General features: G+C 40.0%; 1 protein-coding gene across 1 annotated transcript; it reads right to left on the bottom strand.

The window, feature by feature from the left end:
* Positions 1-886: 886 nt before the first annotated feature.
* LOC145660752 (uncharacterized) lies at positions 887-25,835 on the bottom strand. Its single transcript, XM_081726162.1, has 2 exons — positions 24,479-25,835; positions 887-909 (listed from the first exon to the last, which is right to left on the bottom strand). Exons 1-2 carry the CDS (start codon positions 25,833-25,835, stop codon positions 887-889), a joined length of 1,380 nt encoding a protein of 459 aa, XP_081582288.1.
* Between the last annotated feature and the right edge of the window lie 353 nt (positions 25,836-26,188).

Below are 26,188 nucleotides of genomic sequence, written 5' to 3' on the forward strand. Positions count from 1 at the left end.
TAGACTAAACATAAAATTAATTTTGTAAATTTTTATAATTATTACCAATATACTGTACATACCTAGAAATTTGCATCAATAACATCCTTTCTTGTAAATGTGTACACTCTTCGTTTTGTACAGTGTGTGTTGAAAAAAAAAAACATTAGCTGGCTATACTGTATTTTGATTGTTTGCTTCTTCAGTATATTATAATGCTCCTGGTAATCCTGTTTTTTTTCCTTAATCCGATTCCGTCATATCTTGTTCTGCTCTGTATTCTGTTTCTTCTTCAGCCTCTCTGTAGTAAGGTTTGTAATGATATGGTTTATAGTGGTAGTACGGGTGGTAGGGTTTATAGTATGAATGATAATATGGTTTGTAGTATGAATGGTAATATGGTTTATAGTACGGATGATAGTAAGGGTGATATGGCTTGTAGTACGAGTGGTAATAGGGATGATATGGCTTGTAGTACGGGTGATAATATGGATGGTAATAATGAGGTTTGTAGTAACTGTAGTGCGGGTAATACGGCTTATAATAGTAAGATTTGCGAGTTCTTTCCAGTTCGGTGGCTTCTCCTTGATCAGTTGAAACTGGATTTAAGTTAGACGATGTTTCTTCTTCAGCAGCGGTATCTGCTAGGACACCTCCAGCTACGAAAGCTAGGCAAAATAATAAGCCAACTTTCATATTTAAATGTTCTGTGATGGAACTCGTGGTTTAGTAAGGTCCACTTAGACGGTGATAGTTGGATTCAATTCGTTTACTCTTTTATATAAAGCAAAAAGTAGGTTTTGCTCATTCGAACGTGCAAAATTATCACATTCTTTCGCATGCTGAATAAAACGTTATATATATATATATTTTTCTTTTTTACAATTCACTCTGAGTCTAATGTTACCTACTTTCTTAGCATATTTGCAACTACAACAAGGATAATCAAAATTGTATTGGCATTTCTAAATTCAGCATGTTTTCATATAGTTATGTTAGTTCCATTTTTTTTTTTTAATCAAGGAAAAAGAAATGTTATAGTTTCTATTTATGTCATCTGCGTTGCTGTAAAACATTTTTTTTTTAAGAAAAGATAAATAAACTTAAAAGGTAACTTAGTAAAATGTTAAAACATGGATTAGTAAGTTATTAAATATATGTATATAGTATTAAATTATTATATATTAAATATGCAGTAGTGGTTGGGTTGGCATCGGAAAGTTTCAGGTTCGAATATTGTGATCAGCCATCCTAATTGAAGTTTCTCAAACATTTTCCTCAGTTTCTACAAACGAATGCACGGATTGTATACTTCAAGATATTTTCTAGTATATTTTATTTGTTTTCTTCTCAATTGTTGTTGATATCTATTGTTAATAGTCTATGCTTATAGTATCGATTGGATCAGAAGTTCATTAAGTGGTTTGTTTGGTTTGTTTGGTTTGTTTGAGTTTAACGTCCAACGATTATGCCTGGGCGGCTAAGAGAGACGGGACCTACTGATTATAGTAGAATCCGAACCACCTTTTTCGTTCAACTGTACCCCCACCGGGAATCGAACTCGGGACCACGCACACCAAAGGCAAGCGTGCTAGGTCAAACGGGGGTCCGAAAGTTACTCTCGGTTCATATCGTTGATCTACGGTAGACTTCCAGACTATGAGAATTTAATACTGCAAACAGAACAATAATAATAATAATAATAATAATAATAATAATAATAATAATAATAATAATAATAATAATAATAATAATAATAATAATAATAATAATAATAATAATTAGAGCTCAGAAGTTGAAGACGTAAAAATTGCCTAAAAAGAACCTATAAAAGACCTTTAAAAAAGGACTTAAAAACTGGGACAAAGGACGTAAAAATAAGACCCAATTTAATTAGAATTACCTGTTTAATGAAACTTAAGATAGCCAAGAATCCAGATTTGTAATAAGGCACATATTTACAATTTACCCGGTTGTTTATATAAAGGTAAACAACAAAATTCTGTCACTTTTTCACCCTTTCAACATCGATAGGTCTCCTAAGAGTCAAAAATAGTCCCCATCAGCATCGACGATCTTCTGCCAACATTCTGGAAGGCATGGTTTCCATTGCGATAGAACTTGGTGGACCATGAAGCAAAGAAGGGATCAAGTCCTTTTTCACATCTACTAGAGATTTGAACTGGCGTTCTCTAAGGTGATTGTCCAAGGAATGGGACAGGTGATAATCTAACGGTGCAGTGTCAGGGGAGTATGGCAGATGTAATAATGTCTCCCATCCAAGACCTAGAATAGTGTCCTGGGTCATCCTGGCCACTCGGAGCTTAGCGTTGTCTTGTAACAGGAGGACTCCTTTGCGATTCAGAAGTGCTGGCTCCAAAGTTTTGAGTTTTTCTTGAACTCGACTCAACTGCTGACAGTACACAGTTGCATTGATGCTCTAACCAGCTGGTAGCAGTTCCCGAAGCACGATCCCGCGAGCAGTCCACCAAACACACATAAGGACCTTCTTTTGGTGCAGTGCTGGTTTCGGCTGATTTGGAACTGGTTCATGGATGCTAACCAATTATGACAGCGCCGTGGAGCTTCGTACAAGACCCACTTCTCATTACATGTCAACACCCTGTCTAGAAATGACTCCCTCCTCAGACAAAACAGAGAAGAAACACAGGTGTCCGCGTTGCCTTCTGGTCCGGAGTCAAATCATGTGGGACGCATCGATTTACCTTGTAGTGCTTCCCAAGTTGATGGAAGTGCTACCGTATGGTTTCTCCACTCGCACTGAATTGTAGTCCCAGTGCCTCACATGTCTGCTCACTGCTCGCATTAATTGCTCTCTGAAGATCTTCATTTTGTACATGTGTTGGTTTTCCGGCAAGGTGCGTCTTCGAGTGTTTCGTTACCGTCCTTAAACTTGTTATACCACCGCTGCACTGTCCGCGTAGTAACGACACCCCCACCAATAGCCTGGCATATCTTTCGCTCCGCTGCAGCGGCGTTTAATCCCAACTTGAACTCGTACAGCATAGACGCCCTCATGAAGCTTTGTGAAGGTTCCATGGTCACTCTGTTCTTAAGCAAGTTTACGGTGTAACTGAACTGCCACAACCAGGTAGTATGTGGATATACCCACACCAACAACTGACCTTCGCCTTATCCCCATTCGCATTCGTCTTACGGTGTGAGAGCCAATTGAACACAGACCTCCACAAAAAAACGACAGAACTTTCTTGATTACATTTTTACCAAACTTCTACCACCAGCCTTAGTCTTGGAAGTATACATCAATCGATTTTTCGTTTATTATTTTTATTTATTTAATTTTTCACTTGAATGTGGATTCACAGGATATAATTGAATCGTTTTACAAACTTATACACAGCCGTAATGGGCCTTTCTTATTATTGCAGGTGGACGGTGACTCAATGGTAGAAATGAAATATTTCAGTTTATCTTCCCACGATTATATACTTTAGGCTAAGGGAAACGGATGATTAAGGCAAGTGTGACGATGGAGGAATTGGTTGAATGAGAATATGGAAGGGAACGGGAGATTCCGGAGAAAACCCACGGACACGATGTTGTCCACCACAAGCTTACTGAGCTAGGAATCGAATCAGGGACTCCAGTTATCAGATGTAAACGCTGTAACACTGAGCCATAGTGCCTGGCTCAGAGGTAGAGGGCTCACTTCCGAAACGTAGAGTCCCTGATTCAATCACAGACAATGCTGGTTTGTGGTGGATAACATTGTGTCCGCGAGTTTTCTACTTTCCTCCTACATTCTGAGTTCGCTAATTCTTTCACATGCACTTTCTTTCACTAATCATCCGTCTATAGTATAGTGCGTCCAGTAAGAGAACGTCTCTGACAGCTCGCAGTGACATTGCCACTACTTGCGTGTCAAGGTTTTTTTCGGTGCAACTGTAGTGGCAATTTAATTAATGGTATAAGACAGAGTGATCCTGGAGTGGTAAGAAACGTCAGAGACCATCTCTTGTTGGCCGTGCTATAGGTCATTAACATGGGACCTAAAATTAAATTTCTCTTTAAATTATTGTGTTGTCGCCCTGTACAAATACCACATAGTGGTAAAACGTTCACCTCTGGTGCATGAGGTCCTTGGTTCGATCCCAGCTCGGGCCAAGTAAGATTTGTGCTGTGTGTGGGTTTCTTCGGGGTTCTCACGTTTCCTCCCACTTTCTTCATTCCACCATTTCTCATTATCAACGTCTGCTTTAGCCTCGCCAGCATAATCATGGGACGTAAAACTTAAAGATTTCATTTCATTTTCAAATACCACATAACTCCCGCGTGCTCACTACACAAACTAGGATAATACTACTATAATATTAAAATACTATCAACATGTATGTTCTTTCAACACAAATAAATCAGGTAGGGCTACTGTCTACAGAATATATTTTATCTAATAAAGCATTTTTATACTTTTTAGGCTTTCTGACGTAGGGTCATTTTAACCCAGGCCCTTTTGTCGTGGGTACCTTTTGACTTGTGCCTTTTTTTTAACGTGGGCCCTTTTGACGCGTTGTTGTTTTCACTCGGGACATTTTGTCCTCACCCTTTTGTCCGGGCCTTCTGATGTGACTCCATTCTAACCAAATTTCGAAAGACATTTAGGGATTTCGGATTTAGATTTCTGGGCTTTCGGCATCTAAGGCCATTTAGCCCTTCACGTTTTGAGGGATGACATCCTTCGGCGAGCACACTATCCGGGGAAAGGGAAGGAAGAAAAGATTGCGGAAGAAAGGAAGCGGCCTGGGACCTTTAAGATAGGTACCACACCGGCATTTGCCTGGTGTGAATGAGGAATACCTCATTCAGGGTGACTGGCCTGAAAAAGCGTTTTGCACTTTTTCGACCGAGTGCCCCCACCGGGAATCGAACCCGGCACCTCTAATTTCGAAAAATACAAAACGCACGTCTTAATATATAGGAATATAAAAAAGATTAGTATCTCCTCATATCGCACCTTCTACCCACTTACAAGAAATTCCCTTGCTCACATATTGTTATTTGGACAGAATACTACTTTTTTTCCTCTGAAGATTCCCAACATTATTCCTATATGAGGTTATACGAGTATGTAGGCTGCTGCTAAAAAACATACCTTTTCAATGAAGTGGGGTACGGCGTGAGTACAGAAGGACAAAAATGCCTGAATTCAACAGTAAATATTATACTGACTTGCATACTGCAGCAAGGAAAATAATATTTCTTTACACTGACCTATTATCGTCTCTTGTAAGGTTATCAAACCTCCATCGTCCGATAATATAACCGGTAGTTATTTCTCTTCATTCAATCTTAGTCCTATTCCATTCGTGCCTTAATCATGTACTTTAACTTCTAAATGTAGCTTTAGGATATGTAAGGAAGTTGCACCCGATTTTTTAGAGTTTCAAACTACAGGGTGGCTCAAAAGTAGTTATACACCCCTACATTGATCAAGTATAACATTCTAGCTTATAGGTTTATTTGCTTCGGCTGCTCCGCGCTTAAGATATAAGAAAAAAATCTTAAGAACAAATAGTAAAGAAACTAAGTCTACCTGATGGATAACAATAAGATATGATATAAAAAGCAATGAATTGATAAGTACGGGACTGTATACCTACTTTTGGGCCAACCTGTATACTATGAATAAGTGTAAAAGGTCTTATAGAACGGTTTTGTCCGTCCAACAGCCTGTCGACAGCTATCAGAGCAAAAACAGTATGAAACATCGTAAAGCGTTTTTTTGCTATCGGTTCAGTGTCTCATCTCCTCTGTTTAACCTTCTATTCATACTGGAAGTGGCTCAAAATAGCGATTTTTTTGTTCCAACGTTTCTCGCTGTAGAACGACCTTGTACGAGGGGGAGTCAAATGAAAACCATAATTATTTTTTTTAAATATTATTTATTGGTCACACAGGGTACAGAAGTAAATCACTTTTCAACATAGTCCCCTCCTCGTTCAATGCAAGTCCGCCAGCGCTTCGGAAAAGCCTGAATACCTGCAGATAAAAAGTCTTTTGGGCGCCGGCGCAACCACTCGTGCACCGCGTCTCGTACCTCTTCATCGGAGTGGAACTTCCTGCCGCCACTCCTTGCTCGCTCGCTTTGTTTCAGGCTGATAGTAATGCACCCATGTTTCGTCACCAGTGACAATTCGTGACAGGAAGGCATTACCGTCACGTTCAGCACGCCACAAAAGGTCTTCGCACGCATCAACACGTCGCTGTTTCAGTTCAGGCGTCAGTTGTCGGGGCACCCATTTTACAGACACCTTATGAAACTGGAGAACATCGTTCACAATATGATGTGCCGATCCATGACTCATGTGTACACATGCTGCAATTTCGTCTATTGTCACACGGCGGTTTTCCAAAACGATGGCTTCAACGGCTGCAATGGTCTCTGGAGTCACTACGCGCCGAGCCTGGCCGGGGCGTGGAGCATCGGCCACAGACGTAACACCATTTGCAAATTTCCGGCACCATTTATAGATTTGTGGCTGTGACAAACACGCATCTTCATACTGAACCTTCATTTGCCTAAAAATGTCAATGGGTTTCACACCTTCACTTCGCAAAAACCGAATCACAGAACGCTGCTCCTCGCTGGTGCATGTGGCTAGTGGGGCTGCCATTTTGGAACTGTTGTTGCGCCGGTGTTTGTGCATCTGCCGACTGCTGCCACCTAGGAGACATCCGCCATACTATCGTAAACAGGCATGCCAACTTACAGCTCACTGGCGCCATATGCGGATTTTTATTTCTACTTTTATGGTTTTCAGTTGACTTACCCTCGTAGTTAAGCGGTTAAGGTACGCGCCTTTGGCATGGGAGACCCGGGTTCAATTCCCGGCGGCAGCTCATGTGGTTCGGATCCCACATTAAGCTGTAGCTCCACGACTCATATAGCCTCGCTCCCGATAGGGACGCTTAGCTAAAATGAAACGAAATCAAATTGAAAATCGCTGTAGATCGAAAACGGTTAACAGACAGCGAAAAGTATTTGTGTGTGGGGGGGGAGGTATGTGTGTAAATGATTCAGTATCTAAATACAACATATCGTATCTACCCATAATACTCTACCAAAACCGGAAGTGGTTCAAATTTACAGTTACTTCCGGCTTGAATACCGATTTACATTGAACAAAAACTGTTAAGAGATATAAAAAAGGGGGTTTTCCTTGACACAAATTCATAGTTCCAGGAAAGCGTTTCAGTTACAACGAATAAAGCGGTGATAGATAGCGACAAGTAGTTTTTGATATGGATTCAGTACCGTAAGAATGTATTCACCTCTAATTTAATTACTCTACTGAAACCGGAAGTGATTATGGTTCCCAACTATTGAAAATGGAAATACCGGACACCCTCCTCGCGAACATATACTCTTAAGCTTGTGACACCATCGCTCGTCAAAAATGTGAACAACCAGAAAGTGGATACTAGGGATGGCCAGAACCGGTTCCTGGTGGAACCGGTTTTCGAGTCTGAACGTATCCGGTTCTAGAAGATCCGGTTCCGGAACCGGTTTTTCGGATCCAGGTCTGGAACCGGTTTTTCGGATTCCTGGTCTGGAACCGGTTCTTCGGATCCAGGCCTAGAACCGGTTTCGGAACCGGTTCTGAAAACCGGATCTTCAAGAACCGGTTCCGCTGGAACCGACATTTGTGACCATCCCTACGCTAAACCCGAGCTACTGGCAGGCTGTGAACAGTGTGCTAGATGAAATGGTGGAATCGACAGGCAGGCGCCCAGGCCGCTGTCTTATTTTGCTAAATAAACTGGGTAACTGACAAACTCATTGGCTCAACAGACAAACTGGCCAACTCATTTGGCTAAACACCCACTGGTGGCCCAATTTTTTTTTCTGGGGACACAAGCGGGTCTGGGCGGGGAGGGCACAAGCGCATGGTCGTCTTTGCAGTGTTTTGAAGGTTAACTTTGTGCCTCCTTTATGGGTCTTTGGGGCCTTTCGGATCAAGGTCTGGAACCAGTTCCTAAGATCCGGTTCTGGAACCGGTTCTGAAACAGGGTTTTCAAATCCTGATCTGGAACCGGTTCCTAAGATCCGGTTTTGGAACCGGGTTTTCAGATCCAGATCTGGATCCGGTTCCTTAGATCCGGTTCTGGGACCGGATTTTCGGATGCAGGTCTGGAACCGGTTCCTAAGATCCAGTTCTGCAACCGGGCTTTTGGATCCAGGTCCGGAACCCATTCCAGAACCGGTTCTGAAATCCGGATTTCCGAGAACCGGTTCCTCGCGGAAACCGGTTCCGCCGGAACCGGAACTTTGTGGCCATTCCTAGTGGATACTTCACATGAAATTGAGCTATTCGGAGTTCGAATTTAATAACTTTAGTTACTTTTGAAGCATTTATTAAACTTACTTATTCCAGTTTAGGTTGAGTCGTCACATGGTAACTTTTGTAGTCTATCATCAATAACATTTTGAATTTTACAAAGAAAAACAAATATAATTGTCAATATAATTATGGCGTGCACAAAACATACTTGAAAAATAAGTCGTAACAGCTTTGCTGGGGCTGGTAATGTCTCATAATGCCTACGTACTATTATTGGATCTGGATCCATTGTTGGAAGATGTAGCTAAGGATAAAACAGGACTAGCTACTCTCAAGGGTAATTTTTCCCACCCTCAACTCTTCAGCAAATTCCGCGCAACAACAGGTCGATATCAAAGCGAAATATAAGCTCTGCTTTAACCATGTTCATCGACAAACGATCCCTTTCGTCATTCCAAAAAAAAAAAAAAAAAAAAAAATCTGAATAGAACAGAGAATAGCATTGTAGGAGGAAAAATTACCGGACATTTAACGTCCGGTTTAGAGATCGTACCGGACACCGGACAAAAGCCGAACTCTCCGATAAAATACCGGACGGTTGGCAAATCTAAAAGAGAAAGATGCACATTAGCATTTCCGGTTTGAATATTAATCTCCATAGAACAACATAAAAGAGAGAGAGAGAGAGGGCCGCGGTGGCTCAGTGGTAGAGCGTTCACCTCTCGTGCTTGGGGTCCCGGGTTCGATCCCAGTCCCCGCCAAGTGAATTTTGTGGTGAACAAACACCGTGTTCGTGGGTTTCCTCGGGGCACTCCCGTTCCCTCGCACTCTGTTCATTCCACCATTTCATTCCTTACTCATTATCGCTGTCTCCTTTAGCCTAACCGTGGGACGTAAAACACCTCAGAGTACAACTATTTTTTCTTTAACATATTTATGGACAATAAACTATGCGACATAATATAAAATTCTAAAGTTTAAAAAAACCTCAGAATAATTAAACTGATTACAGTTCTACAAGTAGTCCATCTGCTGAACACAGACCAACGCACCACGAATAAAAATAGTGCTTCCATCTAAATGTTCTTTGTATTAATGAGTCCCTTTGCCCTTCAATTTATCCTGTAGAATTTCTGTAGTATCAAGCTCGCCAACCATACGATCATTTATCGTCATATACGAGAATTTAAACCTTAATGCTACAGGGTGTCCAATATACAATGCAACCCAGAGTTTGGGATAGTAGAACTTTTGAACCTTGAACAAATAATGGTTATACCAAAATGAAGCCTTATTCATGCATATATTTTTAAACTAGGAAGCAACGATTGAAGTACACTAGGAACCACATAGTGTTGCCAGATGTAACCGAAGGTGTGAATCAATTTTTTTTGCAAAACATGTAAATTGACTCATAAGTCATACTTATGGATGTTCTGTCGTTAATTTTCACTTTGTTTAGTTGGAGTAGCTTGGAAACTATGGAACAGAAAAAATAATTCTGTCAGGGGAGCTTCATAATACAACTTAGCATCCTAAAACATGAGCGCCCGAAGGAGGGGGCAGGGAGGCCGGCCTCCCCCCAGGCTCAAGAAAATGTATATGCAAATCATGAGACCAGACGTAATATAGCAACCATGGAGATGCCCCCCCTAGAAAATTTTCTTCGGGCACCCCTGTTCTCGGATCATAGCGAAAATTTGAATCGTGATTTTAGAGACATCTTTTTATTTTTTAATTTAGTCAAATAGATTTGATGCAACTTCACGCCAAATGACAACACACACTAAAATAATGTCTACAATAATCTTACATGGCCTGGATCAAACTAGAGGCTTTTTGAACAAGAGTTATATATGAATGAATTTATAAAACTCATGGCAAGCAAAAGTAAAAATTAAAAGAAGTTATTTATAAAAGTACTGCTCCATTATTTTTTATTGAATCTTAAGCCACATTGCCACGTTAGAACTTATAGCTGTCATAAAAAAAAAATCTTGAAACCCTACCATATTTCACCATGTACACATAGTCTTGAAAGGGTAATAAAAACTGTTTCCCTCTTGCAAGGAATTGAACAGTATGCAACATTCTGGGACGTCTTGCTTGCTACCTGCTATCGCCCTCCCGCTGACATAAAGGAAAAACCAGTTTCGCCGTTTCCGAAACAACGGATTCTTTTGGACAGGGAGGGGAAGCGTGTCAAAATATATGTATTTAATGAGGAGGTTCACTGTTTGTCCACTAGAGTGCAGTGCTGCATGTGTGGAGAAACCTTTTTTGCTTTTAAGAAGTTGTATCATGTAAAGAGTAAATAGAAAGATCGGGTTGCAAGTTTTTTTTTTTTTTTATGACAGCTACAAGATTCATTTAACGTGGCAATGTCGCTTCAAGCAGCTTTCTGTACTATTGAGATTTCCCTAATAGCACTCCATACTGTATTTGTAATAGCCTTTTGCTACAGATCTAATCAAGGCTACAGTAAACTTGCTAATTCCTCGATTGCAAGCTTGCTTCAGACTTGCCAATAATACGTAATATAAGGCTAGACTTAAAGTTCCTTTAAATTAACACACCTATGAAGTATGACTTAAAAATATACATTTGGCGATGCCATACACAGGGAAAATCTCTCTAAGACTAAGTCTAACGCGCATGCGTTCTTGTGCAGTCTTCACTCTTACAGTTTATATGTCAAGGTTATCGAAGCGTGACGTAGAAATCAAACTTAGCAGAACAACTCACAGAAAGAATCTCGATGGTTAAGTGTATCAAGGGAAGTTAAGGGCGAATATAGACTTACCATAGTCATGGTTGCTTACCATAGTCAGGTTGTGAAAAAAGACACCTCTGAAATCAAGAAAAATTCTATATTTACTTGTCGATATTTTAACAGACAATTTTCTGTTCTGGACACTTTACTTTTGATATTATCATGCAATCGGCAAAGGGACCCGTGGAGCTTCCTTGCTCTACTCCCCGCTAACGGTAAAGCCGCCTACGAATACAATTTCTTTAACCCTGACAGCATTCCAGCTAGTGTTGCCACGAGACGAGACTTCAAGCTGTCTTGGCTCGTCTCGAAAAGATATGCTCGTCTCGTCTCGTGTCTCGCCTCGAAGGATTCTGTCTCTTCTCGTCTCGTTTGTCTCGTTTTGTCTCATGTTGTCTCGTCTTGTCTCGTAAAATATTGTAGCATATCATACTGAACGAAAGTAAAATGTAGCAGACTGCACCATGCTGATCAAGATACAACACTCAGAACACAGAAGACACGAAATGTCACGGTAGCTATACCGTGAAGCATTCACCTCTGGTGCGTGTAGTGGTCGGTTCGATCTCGGTTAGTGCCATGTGAGCTTTGTGGTGAAAAACGAGTGTGTGTGTTTTCTAGGAGTTGCCTCGTATCCTACCACTTTCTTCATTCTACTAATTTTCTCATTATCCTCCATTCAGCGTGAGCCAAAGTTGCCTAAAGGTCTTAAAAATAAATTCAAAAAAGCTCACAAGGCAAGGAAAAATAGTTTATAAAATAATATTTCTCTGCTGTTAGTTGTCTGATTCTCCTCGACCCTGACTTCTTTTTTTTTTTTTTTTACATTCTGAAACATTGAAATTTATTTCGCGAGTTTCAATACACGAATATACAGTAAATTGCTCATAATTACATCGAAGACGAAGACACTTGATTCCATATATTCCAGAAAGATATATCTAGGTATATACTTTGATTTCATGTATTCCAGCCTTTAGGTTTTGCAGTGTTAACCCAGATCAATCCAAAAACTACTTTCCATTTTAGCATGTTTAGATATGTTGCAATTATTTTAAAAAAGCTTGGAACAAAATAATTTTATTGAGTAATAAAAAGTAATTGAAATTGTATAGGTTACTGCACAATAAGCTCTATTTAAAGTGCCATAGTACTGGAAGCTGAACGACACATCGGAGTCAAGAATGCTTGGGAGACATTCTACACCCCCATTTTACAAATCTGTCCCCATACCCACGGGGTCTGTGCCCCTATATGGTGTTTGCTCCGTTTGTGTAATACTCATGACGGTATACCCAGATTAGCTAGTGATGTAAAAAAATATTTTTGGGTGGCCATTTTCGATTAAAGATGGCGACTTTTTAAAACATTTTCTTATATTGTCGTGATCTATTCGTGATCGTACAACGTACATCTTCATGCCAAGCCGAGTAGTCTGCGGCGATATACCATAGGCTCGAAGGCCCAGGGTTGAGTCCCGGAAGGGTCATGTGAATGGATTTTAACAGCACTTGTCTTTTCGTATCAATGTCAGAGGGTAAAATCGTGCGGGATAATATTTCAGTCTGAAAAATTTGGGGAGAATATCCTTCCCATGTTACTTTCATGGGGGTAAGAAATTATTAAAAATATAGGATATATTTTATAGCAGGATTAAAAGTATGGTTTGGTATCCTATTTCTTTTTTGTTAATTATATTCTTCAGTGTTCGAATTTTGTTCGTTGTCATGATATTTTCTGCTTTCAACGGAGTTCCATGAATATCATACCAAATGTTCTTTACACTTATCAAGTTCGAAAGGTTTTATGCTCCTGTAAGAAAACATTTCTGAAGATGACTCAGGTCCTAATTAATATTATTCACTAGGAAAGGGAAGTATTCCCCTCCTCTCAACATGGAAGCAGAGGACAATTTCACACTCTGGTCAGATCCAGCATTTTCGCGTAACAAAACAAAGACAACCTCTTCACCTCTAGTGTTATCGTTAGTATCAAATTTACTGAACGCAAACAACAATTTGAAGGGTTCGTCGACAATATTTTGGCTTTCTTTGTCCTTCGTCCGGCTTCCAAACGAAGAGCTGAATTTTACAACATGACTGCTGTATATTGCAGATGCCCCGAAGCTAACGATTGGTAAAATGATAAGTGTGTGTGTGCACGCGCGCGCGAGAGAGAGAGGAGACAAAATTTTAGTTGCAAAATGACGTGCTTCAATTGCCGTTGTCGGTGCATTTAGCAAAAAGAATACCGCCACGAGAGAATAAAGACCACTGTAGTCTATTCTCTTCCACCACCTCAGCCAGAACTTTCAACTACAGCTTGTGAAGAGTGTACCCAGTTTTCAAATTGAATGGATGGTGGTGGTAGTTCAGTTTCTTGAGCTTGTAAAAATCTTCCCTGTCTTTGTTTTGTTCTCATCATTCCAGTCAGAAATGGAAAAAATAGAGAATTCCTCAGTTTACAGCAAGGGGAATTTGGGACAAGACATTAAGGATGATATTCCTGGAAGCTCATGTATCACGATTGTTTCATTCAATAGACAGAGGACACTTTTCTATGAAGGTTTTCAACATCTTTTCTCACAAAGGGCATTTTCCTTTTGCAATCTATATGACAACTGGCAACTTCAGTCTTGGCCTTTTCCGCCAGCGTTTTCATTTTCGAGACACGAGACGAGAGGACACATTTCACGAGACGTCTCGTCTCGTGAAATGTCCCCACATAGCACAAGTATGTCCACGGGATGTCCGAAACTGAGCCCGCAACGGACGACGGCACATCCCGGGATTACCCGAATGTGCTCCCGGGACATCCACAGGATTTCCGCGGGAGATCCAGATGTCCACTAATATCCCGGGATACTGGATATTTAACGGGACCACGAAGGGATGTCTATTGGTTTTCCCTCGGACTTCCTGTTCCATCTGGGATGTCCTGTGGACATTCTACATGGGAATCCTTCAGGACGTCCCATGCAGGACGTCCATGGGATGACTTCTCATTGTCCCGATAATCTCGGGAACCGAATGGGATGATTGGGATCAAAATGGGACATTCCAGGGACGTAGTGTGCTATGTGGGTCTCGTCTCGTCTCGTGACTCGTCAAAGAGGTTTCCGTCTCGTCTCGTTAACGAGACGAGACGAGACGAGACACGATGAATGTCTCGCCTCATGGCAACACTAATTCCAGCCTTTTAATAACCTTACTCAAGTCTTCAAGGTTAAGTCTGTAGGCTTGCACAAGCTTGCATTCACACGGCTGGAGACCCAAGCAAGACTATAGCAAACTTGTTAGTTTCTCGATTACAAGCTTGCTTCGCACTTGCAAGTAATACGTAATATAAAGCTAGCCTTAAAATTCTCCGAAATTAACTCACGTATACAGTGTAACTTAAATTTTACACTTGACTAAGCCATACACGGGAAGAATCTCTAAGGCTAAGTCTAACAGGCGTGAGTTTGTACTCAACTTTCATTCTTACATCTATTCTAAGTGCAGAAGTTTGTATGTCAATGCTCTCCGGAGTCGAAGCATGGCTTAAAGTTTTCACTTGGTAAAGACGTACACAGAGAGCATATCTAAGGTTAAGTTTACCAAGGGAAGTTAATAGCAAACTTAGGTTTACTGGAGACATGTTTGCTTACTGGGATCTTTCTTCCATTTTTTTAAAATTGTAAATTGGCTTTCGCTGTGGGTCATGCATGCTTATTATTCATATGAACTAAAATCAGGATTTATTTTTTTACATACCCTGTATATATACTTACTTATAGTTCGACCCAGTGGCGCTGTTTTCTGAATAACTTTGGAAACCCGTTTAGATGTGTGTATTTCATTGTCAGATATCCAAGCAAGCATATACAGTAAACTTGGGTTGTCGGGCCCCTTGGCCCAGAATGGATACCCACGCTTTGACCTGTCTCCTAAAATTCATTTTTCATTGTTTATGTGTTGACATGGGGTCCATGGGATCTCTGACTGCAGATGGTCCCCATCCTCTCATTTGGGATGTCCAAAGCCAAACCCCTTGATATCATACACTGGGTTTAAGTTTCAAAATCTTTATATACAAATTATATACCACTTTCAGAGTTTCTTTTTAAGTACAGATTCATCCCTATCCGAAGATGAGCGGGCCACAGAAAGAAACACCTTCTCAGGGGCATGCGCATCAATTTACTTGTAAGTTCATTTGAAAATGGGTATCGGGTATTTTATATATTTATTGCATTTTTAGTTACGCATACACAGTGGCGTATTTACGATTTTGTTTCGGGAGGGGCTTTGCTAACTTTCGGGGGGGCTTTGCCTGGAAATGTGAAAATTCTTCAAGTTATTTCATTTACTTTACTATACTAAGTAAGATTTCGGGGGGGGCTTAAGCCCGGAAGCCACCCCCCCTAAATACGCCACTGCGCATACATAATAAAGTTTTAGCATAACATGTATTGTAAATGATGAAGTGAAGTGCAAGTAAAAGAATTCACTGAGAAAAAATTCAATGTGGCGTACGTTAAATCATATGTTACATTTGTAAATCTTATAGTTTTTGGACTTAACGTACAGCAAATGTATAACTGAAAACGCATGTTTTATAATACTTTCTGTATAAGTGTTCCGTACGTACTTTCCGTACGAAACAATATAGGCGGTCAGGATCTCACATACAAATGGACGTATATAACATATAGCTAACGAAGGTAACATGTATATATGTATGTAATATAAGGAATACTGTTATATATCAGACATCCTGCAGTGGCATGATGTTAACATCTAAGGGCAGTGCCTATAGCATATGGATAACGTATGCGCCGTACTGATTTCTGTAGTAAGCAACATGATTCCGTATATTTGTACAATATACCGCTGTCCGGAGAACGAATTTTTCTCAGTGTACAAGGACGTAGGGTGTTAAAGCCTGTGACAAACATCTTGGCATTTCAACTAAACGAATAAAACGCAAGCTCTGACTCGATGTTGCCGAATGCTAAGGGGTGTGGTTATGGTTAAGCAGACGGACTACAGCGCGATCAGGTGGCAAAGGATAGACGTGGATGGGTACAAAATAAACATGACAATACCGCTGGCCTCTCATTTGCTAGCAGCATTTAAAGGGAACTTGGAGCGCCGCCTTCAAATGCCAAGATGTTTGTCACGCCGTTTAGTTGGGACGAGGGTGTTAATCTGCTCTGGGGCTACTCAGAGTGGGTTTAGACACTTGGAGCCCTGTTAGTTAACGACAAAGAGGCGCATTGATAAAGTTATGTGCAGTGGATAAAGGAATGGCGACAATAAATGCGTCGATGGGGCAGGGGTGGATCCAGGACCGACTTCTGGGGGGGGCGGTGGGTTGTCATACTGCTACTTTTAAGGGCTCCAAACTTTGGGGTGGGTTTTATTTATATATATAAAATAAGAAAGTTTCATCTTCTGGGGGGAGGCCATTGCCCCAATCGCCCCCCCTGGATCCGCCCCCTGCAATGGGGGCTATAGAGAACAGCGGTCTGATCACGTTCGTGGGTAAGAAGAAGACGATCTATTGGTGAATAACACTGGTATACAAATTTTGATCAAGGTCGTGCTTATGTTGGTTTTTCGTCGGTTTCTTAATGATTTGCACCCGCTGAACACGAGTATGGCAGTTGTTTTCTCGTAATGTCAAACTTTGTGATGATATAAGCATATCAGATTTTATTAAAACAGTAACGTATTATACAATTGTATCTTATGAGAACATTGAACTACAAGCATAACACAAACGTTGTAGTAGTGCTTCTGTTGATTTTTCATTGGTATTGCAGGAAAGTATTCATCAAGTACTGGAATTCCGTAGTCAAAAGTGAAGGTTAGTGGTTCTTTTTCTTTTGTGAGAAACGTTCACTTCGTCACGGACTAACCCCAAATATAATCACCTATAATTGCACAGCCCCAAATTCCTTGGTATCTGCTTTCCATTACCTGAATGTCCTTATGGAAACGTTCCCTTGCTCTTCGCTAACATTTCCTAAATTCTCCCTAAAGAAATCCAAGTGTGAATGAAGCATATGTAATTTTAAAGACATTCTACATCCCAATGCTCGATATTGATCAATGAGTGTCTTAACTTGGTGATCAAACGCTTCACTTCGGTTATGCACAAGAAATCCCGTCGCCAACTTGTGAAAGAGCTGAGAAGCGTTTCTTTCCAACTCCGTTATTTTTTGTTTAAGTGTAGCGCTATTAAGCATGACACGAATCTGAGGCCCTGTGAAAATGCCAGCCAGAACTTTTGCCTCTGATAAAGCTGGAAACATTTGTTTGATATGTTGTAAGGCAGGTGAATTGTGACCCAGAGCTTTCACAAATTGTTTTGCCAATCCCAGCTTAATATATAATGTTGGCAAGAGAATCTTCTCCCTGGGCACTAATGCTTCATTTTTCACATTATGTGTTCCTGGAATAAGCTCCGTTCTTTAAGGCCACACAGTTTGATCATAATGCTGGTTAGTTGCCCGACTGTCCCACAGACATAGAAAGCAGGAATATTTAGTATAACCACTTTGCAACCTAAAAAGAAAACCAACAATTTTGAAATCCCTACACACGTCCCATTGATGTTCCTCATATTCAGGCCCGTGCTGGCCCACCGGGACACCGGGACGTGTCCCGGTGCGCCCTCCGAAATATCAGACTATAAATAATGGTACAAGTTTTTAGTAATAAATTCTTACAGTTTTATTGGTAAAGAACCCGTGAAAGGTGCAGTGCGCTCTTTACATTAGGCGCCCTTCCGAGACCACATCAAATATGAACGATTTTATTTACTCTTCTGTATAGCACAGTTCTGTACAATAAATACACACAGTTACTGTTGGCGAAGAACCCGTGAAAGATACAGTGCGCCCTTTACACAAGGCGCCCTATGAAACATCACATTATAGATAAATGGTTTTAGTTATCCTGTATACCAGCTTTGTTTAATAAATTCAAATACCGACTGGTAGTACAGAACCTGTGAAGAATACAAGGCGCCTTTACATAGGATGTCCTGCGAAATATCACATTATTATTTTTATTTTATTCTTCTGTATTTCAGTTTTGTATTATGAATTCATACAGTTGCTATTGGCAGAGAACAGGTAAAGAGTATAATCACTTACAAAAATATTATAAAGTTATATAGCTATAAAACGAAACGATGTGATACATCAAGAATAGTTCAGATAGTCAAACCTACGATGCATTTATGTAATACTATACTGACACTAGTCTCTAATTTACGATTTTTACGGCATCAAAGCTATCAGTCTTAATATGCATCCATATATGCGAGCATATTGATTGTTCCTGTGTGTTTTAAAGCAGTGTTCGGATAATCAGTACCTGTTGTATTTCTGAAATATAGCTGTATTGATTTCAGTAAAATGTGGTCTTCCTGTCATCACGGCACGGCGCGTTCTCAGGTTGTGGATCGAGGAGAAGGCCTCTGGGATATAGAGGTTAGATGCGAATATACTGAATAAGCAGTCGCGGACAGACTAGGGGTGATAATCCAGCTTGAGAATTTGGTGTGAGGTTAACAACCTGGCACGAATTCCGCAAAGTAAATCGGCATAAGATTTGGAACATGAAATGCAAGAAGTCTCTATATGTCAAGAGCGTTAAAATTTGTAAAAAATGAGTTTAGAAATAGAGGTTGGACCTAGTGGGATATCAGAAAGTTAGATGAGAAGGAAATGTAGGAGTCAAATCGGGAAATTTTATGTTCTTTTACGGGGAACAAATTAAAAATTACCAACTAGAAACAGGGCTTTACGTTCACAAACGAATACGTAATATCAGCAATTACATAGGTTGAATTTGTTAATGATATATTTTCTTTTAATTCTCTTAAGGGTCGGTGGTGTAATATTATTTTAAATGCACATGCCCCAACAGAAAATTAGGATGGCGATTTAAAAAATACAGTTTTTACGAAAGAATAGAACGGGTATTTGATCATCTCCTGCAATACCATATGAAAATTCTGTTAGGCGGTTTCAATGCAAAAGTAGGACGAGAGGGTATTTTCAAACCGATTATAGGGAATAAATGTTTCCATAAGGAAGGTTGTGACAATGGCGTTAGACTCGTGTACTGTGCAATATCCAGAAACCTTATCGTGAAGAATACAAAATTCCAACATCGCGACATTCATAAATATACTTGGACTTCATCAGATGGAAAAACACATATTCAAACTGATCACGTTCTAGTAGACAGAAGAAAACAGTCTTGCACAACTGATATTCGGTCGTTCAAAGGAGGTGATTGTGATACTTATTACCACATGGTAGCAGCGATAATAAGAGAGAGACTGTCGTTGAATAAAGGAAATATTCAATATCTGAAAACGGAGCGGTTTAATTTAAAGAAATTAGAGGAGAGTCAGGTGAGAGGGAGCCAGATTGAAATGTCGAATAGATTCTCTGTTTTAGACGGTTCGGAGTGCACTAGTGTTCACGATACGTGGTTGAAATTAGAGATAACATGAAAATTTCAGCAAAAGAAATATTGGAGCACGCATAAATACGTAGCATGCATTCATGGTTCAACCAGGAATGTACTAAAGTAGCAGAGAAGAGAAAACAGTAGAAACTGCGTTGGCTACAAAATCCGAACGAAATAATTACATAAAATTTCATTGTCATCCGGCACTAACTTCTAAAACTTCTAAAACTTTTAGAACAAAGAAATGCAACTTTTGAAAGTTAAAATTAATTAACTTGAAGATAATAGTGAAAACAAAAACATTCGGGACATGTATAAATGCATCAACAAACTTAAGAAAGGTTATCAATTCGTGCTCATATATTAAAGAAACCTAAAGGAACAGTTCTCACTAATACAAATAGCATCTTAAATAGATGGAAAGATTTCTTTGACGATTTGCTTAACACATAGCCAAAAACTAATGCGTGGGGAGAAAGTGAAATGCATGCAGCATAACCTACCTACACAGAAATTGAAATCGCTATTTAAAAAAATAAACACACATCTCCGGGTGTAGACGAAATTCTGGTTGACTTAATTTTAGCTGGAGGGGAAAAATTGTAGAGCAAGATACACAAACTCATTATCTGGAACAAGGAGGAATTACCACAAGATTGAAGAGAATCAATCATTGTTCCAGTTCAGAAGAAAAGCAACAAAACAGATTTAATAGTTATCGAGAGATTTCTCTTCTGTCAACATCCAATAAATCCTCTTAAACATTGTGTTAGCAAGATTGACTCCATACGCAGATGAATATATTGGAGATTATCAAAATGGGTTTAGGTAAAATCGATCAAATATCGACCAGATATTTACCATTCGACTAATACTTGAAAAATGAGAGAATACAACATCCTGGCACATCAATCATTGACTTTAGACTCTGGTAGGAGGGAAACATTGTACAAAATGCTTACAGAATTTGCAATACCGAAAAAGGTAGATTAATTAAGATATGTTTAAATGAATCCCAAAGTAAGGTTCGAGTAGAGAAATTCTTGTTCACGAGCTTTCACGTTGAGAGTGACCTGAAACAAGGAGATGCGTTGTCGTCCTTATTATTTGACTTTCTTCTGGAGAACAGAGACAGCAATCAGGTCCTAGAGCTGAATTGTATTTGAGAGGTTATGGCGTATGCTGATCATGTAAATTTAATAAGTAATGATAGAATAATAAAAAGTAAATGCAGAGAACACTGAATAAATGGAAGTTTGTCGGGATCGTAATACTGCATTTTATTGATGCGTTAAAATACCAAATAATATTTTCTTTCGGCAAAGTGGATACTTTCAAATATCTAGGATCATTATTAACAGACCAAAACCATAATCACCAAAAAAAAAAAATGTCAACTGAAAACAGGTATTTCGTGCTATTATTCAGTTAAAAATCTTCTATTGTCGCTAATTCTGTTGAGGAATTTGTAGCTCAAAATATAAGACGATAATCATGCCTGTTGTGTTGTATGGTTGCGAAACATGGCCACTGACTCTGAGGAAAGATCGCAGACTGAAAGTATTTGAAAACAAGTTTCTTAAACCAATATTTGAACTCCAAAAGGAACGGGAATGGGAAAAGGCGGAAACTTCATAAGGAGGAACTGCATAATTTTATACCGTTTACCAAACATTGTGAGGGCCATCAAGCCTAGGAGGCTCAAATGGCCATTTTATGTAGCCAGAATGGAAGAAATTAGAAACGCTTTCGAAGTTGTAACTGGAAATCCAAATAGGAAAATGACCGTTAGGAAGACCAAGGCGCAGATGGGAGGACAGTATTAAAATGGCTCTCGCAGAGATTGAAATATAAAATAGAAACTGAGTTAAGTTTTTTAAGGACATAAATCAATGGAGAGCTTTTGTAAACGCGGCAATGAGCCTCTTGCGTCCATAGGCGCGCTATATTAAGTTGTTGATACATTTAGCTTCTTTTTATTTGACAGAAATGTTATTACAGGAACTAAAAAGTTTTTCTGTAGTAAAGAGTATTTCGATTCGAGGTTAGCTATTTACGTTAATACTAAAACAAATTTGGTGGTGATTTTGATATAAAATGGCACCCATACTTTCTTTCAGTCTCTCTCTCTCTCTCTCTCTCTCTATATATATATATATATATATATATATATATATATATATATATATATATATATATATATATATATATATATATATATATATATATATATATATATATATATTCCCTATATTCCCGTTTGTATAGGCGCCCTTTTAGTAGACTTGTCCACCGCCCTCATTAGTATCCCAGCACGGCCCTGCTCATATTTAGTTTTCTCCAACATCAGCTTCACACTTGAATAACTCTATTTAATCAATTTACAATTCTGCTATGTATCTTTGGAATCTATATATTCTCTGTTTCCTACTCCGAACAATTATCTTTAATAACAAATGCGATACCACCTAGCGAGTATCGAAATAAAAGCACGCAAATTGCTCTGCATAAATCAGTATAGGAGAAAAATAAAACATACTTATATAACTGAAAATATTGACACTACATAAAAATAAGTGCCAGATTCGTGTTCAGAGGTCAAAATACATAAAAATTCATCAAGAAATAATAATAAGCAAAATTTTGTATACCAATGTAATCATAACGTGATGAAGCTGATGTCTGGTCTGAGATCATGGAGAATTGGATGAGCGTCTGATTTGCGGCTTTGAATGTAGTGAAAGCGGAGGCTGTCAGATGACGTGCGACGTTAGACCTCGAGAGTGAATGATTAAGCAAGGCGTAAGACATGATGTTTCAGGAACTGTAACTTGTCATAAAAGTTTTGTGGAGCTTCATAACCACGCGACATGTCCATGCGTGAGAGCAGGATGAACCTTAACGTTATGTGCATAAAGAATGAGTTTGGTGTTAAGACCCAATTTAACGTCTTCCATACTGCATAACAAGTCGATCCGATGGCGAATATTACCTTGTAAAATGCTAGAGTACATACACCCACTATAGTTACTTGTATAAATTGTTTTTTTTTTTTTTTTTAATGCTAGCCCGCAGGCTAGCTACCCTGTAGAGGGCTACACCCTCTTTAAGGGAAGGGTTGCATAGGAAGTATATGGATGTGGAATGACGGGCGTTGGGCTACGAGACTTTATTTAACAATTACTACAGATGTCAGGTCATTATGGTCTTTGCGACCATAATCATCAGTGAGGCAAAGGGTATACAAGTCATAGGAAAAAACATACCATACATACATTATAGATTACAGAACATGTTGATTAAAAGTATATTATTTGCAGAGATGATCATGAGGGATGAAATGAGTGCAGATGACGCCACAACACGTAGGGAATGTTAGCAGAACAAATGCGGGTTATCTTCTGCCTAGGGGCGACGCTAGGCCAATGAAGACGAGGGAGGCCCTGTTAGGTACAGAGGGTAATCACTGTGCTTGATGTGAGGGAAAAATATGAGGAAGATGGACATGCATTCTATGATCCTGCAATAGTTCTAGGTCGGGATGATTTGGTGGCAAGGTATAACAGTATAATGTAAACAGCAAATTAAGAGGGAGATGGTAATATCGAGGGCGAGCAGATGAATTGGCAAGGTAGTGCATAGTGGCGAGTAGAAGTGGTTGCTGCTGCATATATCGGACAGTGATGAACTTGAGGCGAAGAGATTCGAGGTGGTAAAGTAATGTAGGGAAAGTAATGAGTGAATATAGGTATCTAGTCGGACTGGGAAGAGAAATGCGGTAGGCAATGCGGAAGGCATGACGTTCAAATGTTGCAAGTTTGTAGTAGTACGAGGTAGGAGCTGAGAGCCAAGCGGTGAAACCATATGTAAGGACAGGGCGGAGAAATGCTTTATATGTGTTGAGAACCATGGTTGAGGTGGGGCCCCAGGTAGTGCCAGTGAGACGTTTAAGGAGATTCAGACGATTATATACTTTGGTTTTGATGTAATTAAGATGAGGAAGCCAGGTGAGATGGTGGTCAAAAACGATACCAAGGTAAGTAACAGTTTTGGATGGACGGATCGCTGTATCTTGAATTTTTAGAGAAAGAAGTGATGGATTTCTGTGGGTCTTGGAGCGTTTGCGTGGCGGCAGAAATACTATGGCCTGTGTTTTCGAAGCATTTATGGTGAGGTGCCATTTATGACACCAGTGTGAAAAACGATTCATAGATTCTTGTAAAATGAGGTTGATATGGTTGATGGTGCGACCAAGGGCAAGGAAGGCTGTATCATCTGCATACTGGAAAGTATACACGTCGTCTGGAAGAGAAGGAAAATCGGAAACAAACAGTAAATACAGCAAAGGGGACAGAGCTGAACCTTGTGGGACACCAGAATTTAGGAAGATAGGATGTGATAGATGGTTGTTTATATTAACATATGTGATACGACATGCCAAGAAGTGAAAAATGAAGCGAATGTAAGACATGGGCAATTTAAGCTTGATGAGTTTGAAGATAAGTGCAAGGTGCCAGACTTTATCGAATGCTTTTTCTAAGTCGAACAGAACAAGACAGGATGGACGAACGGAATTATAGTGATTTGTAATGAGAGTTGTTAGACGTTGAAGCTGATCGTTAATGGAATAAGACGGGCGGAATCCGGCTTGAAAAGAAGGAATGAGATTACGTGCGTGGAGGTATGGATGAAGTCTGTTGACAAGGATGCGCTCAAGAATTTTGCTGAAAGTGGAAGTAAGTTGTATAGGTCGGTAGGAAGACACTGCGCTAGGAGTTTGTTTGGTTTCGGAAACATGAGGGTTTTGGACATCTTCCATTCAGCGGGGAAAAAGCCAGTTCTGAGAATAAAAGTGTAAATAGAGGCTAGAAGAAGAAATAGAGAAATAGGACTTTCTTTGATATGACGATATGTGATGGAATCAAAACCAGGAGCAGAGTTTCGTTTATGCTGCACGACTGTGGTGATGTCTGTAACAGTGATTGGAGCTGTGAGTTCATGCTCCGGCAATATATGATTAAGATTTGGTTGAAGGATAGGATGTGCGGTGTTGACATGATCGACTGGATGAGCAAAAATGTGGTCATGACGGGATGGTGTGAAGATGTCTTGTAGATAGTCAGCAAAGGCGTTTGCTTTAGCTTGGTCAGATGGTGCGTGACTGTTGTCGATGATGAGAGGGTATGGGGTTTTGCTGTACTTGCCACAGAGTGCGTTGAGACGTTTCCAATAACGTGAAGGGTGTGCATTGTCAGTAAGGTTGTTACAGGCTTTGATCCATTGACGGCGTTTGTATGCTTGAATGTAGTTTTTGACTGAACGTTGCAGTTGATGGTGAAGTTGAAGAGCTTCGGGGTTTCGTGTTCTTATGTATTCCCGATAAGCTTGCCGGGAACGTTTGATGTGAGTAAGGTAATGCGGAGGTAATTTAGGCTGATAAGGGGTGGAGCTGGTGGTGGGAATGAACAGTTCTGATGCATAGGTGATTTCTGAAGTGATCGTTTCAATATGTGTGTAAAGCTCATCTGACGTAGTGGGAGGGTGCAAATGAGCTACGGCAGTGGTAAGATAGTCTCGGTAATGATCCCAATCAGCTTTGTCGAAACGTGGAGTTCGAATTGGCGGAGGTGCATCGTGAGGTCGAGCATTGCCCATATGATATGAGAGCTTGATCGGGGCATGATCACTACCGAGTAGGTCCAGGACTGTAAGTGTGATCTTAGCAGTAAGTGTATTTGAAGTGATAGCAATGTCAGGGGTGGTATTTGATACAGGTCTAGTAGGAGTCGGAGGGATGTGTAGAATGCCAGTGGTGTGCGTGGTTATATGATCTGAGAATTGTGTGCGTTCAACAGGAGTGCGACTATGATAGTTGATGTCAGCGAGGATGATATAATGTTTATAGGTGTGAGAGATGTAACTAAAAAATGCGAGTGGAATAGGATGACCTGGGCGAACGTAAATAGTAGCGAAGGTGATCATGATAGACTTGAAATATAAGGTAGTGATTATATGCTCTGGGAGGTGAGGAATGGAACAAATGTGATTGCGATGAGGTATGTGATTTCGAAATCCGATTGCTACGCCTCCATTTGCCCGTAATGCTGGTGCTGTGTTGTCGTGACGTACAAGCGTATAACGAGGAATGTTACAGGAGGTGGTTTTCGTAAGAAATGTCTCGTTCAGCAAGAAGGCTGAGACTTGTTCTTCAAGTAAAAGTGCTTCAAATAGAGTTTTATTCTTGGGTAGAGAGCGGATATTTAGGAAGAGAAAGACTAAATCCATGATGTACAGAGTTAAACGGCTGTTTCTTGTGGAGATGTATGGAAATGGACGTAGTTGTTCGTATAAGTGGCGTAGAAGTTAACGTTGAAAACAGATTTAGCGGCCTTAGTGAGTTGCTGTAGAATGTGATTGCGCTGAAAGGGATGGATGTTCTGTAAAGCGAGAGTTAGAAATTGAAGTAGTTGTTGAATGGTAACTGGATCGGTAGTTTGTTGGCTGGGAGGAGGTGAAGAGTCTGGGATACGGAGTGGAACTACTAAATGTGGGTGTTGTTGGTCAGGCTGTGGTTTATTCTTGCACTTATAGCTGTAGGCCGGATGTTGGTCGTGGCAGGTTGGACATTCGGGTGGCCG

The sequence above is a fragment of the Thermobia domestica genome, chromosome 9, assembly GCF_964235325.1.
Source record: "Thermobia domestica chromosome 9, izTheDome1.hap1.1, whole genome shotgun sequence".
Taxonomy (NCBI): Eukaryota; Metazoa; Arthropoda; class Insecta; order Zygentoma; family Lepismatidae; genus Thermobia; species Thermobia domestica.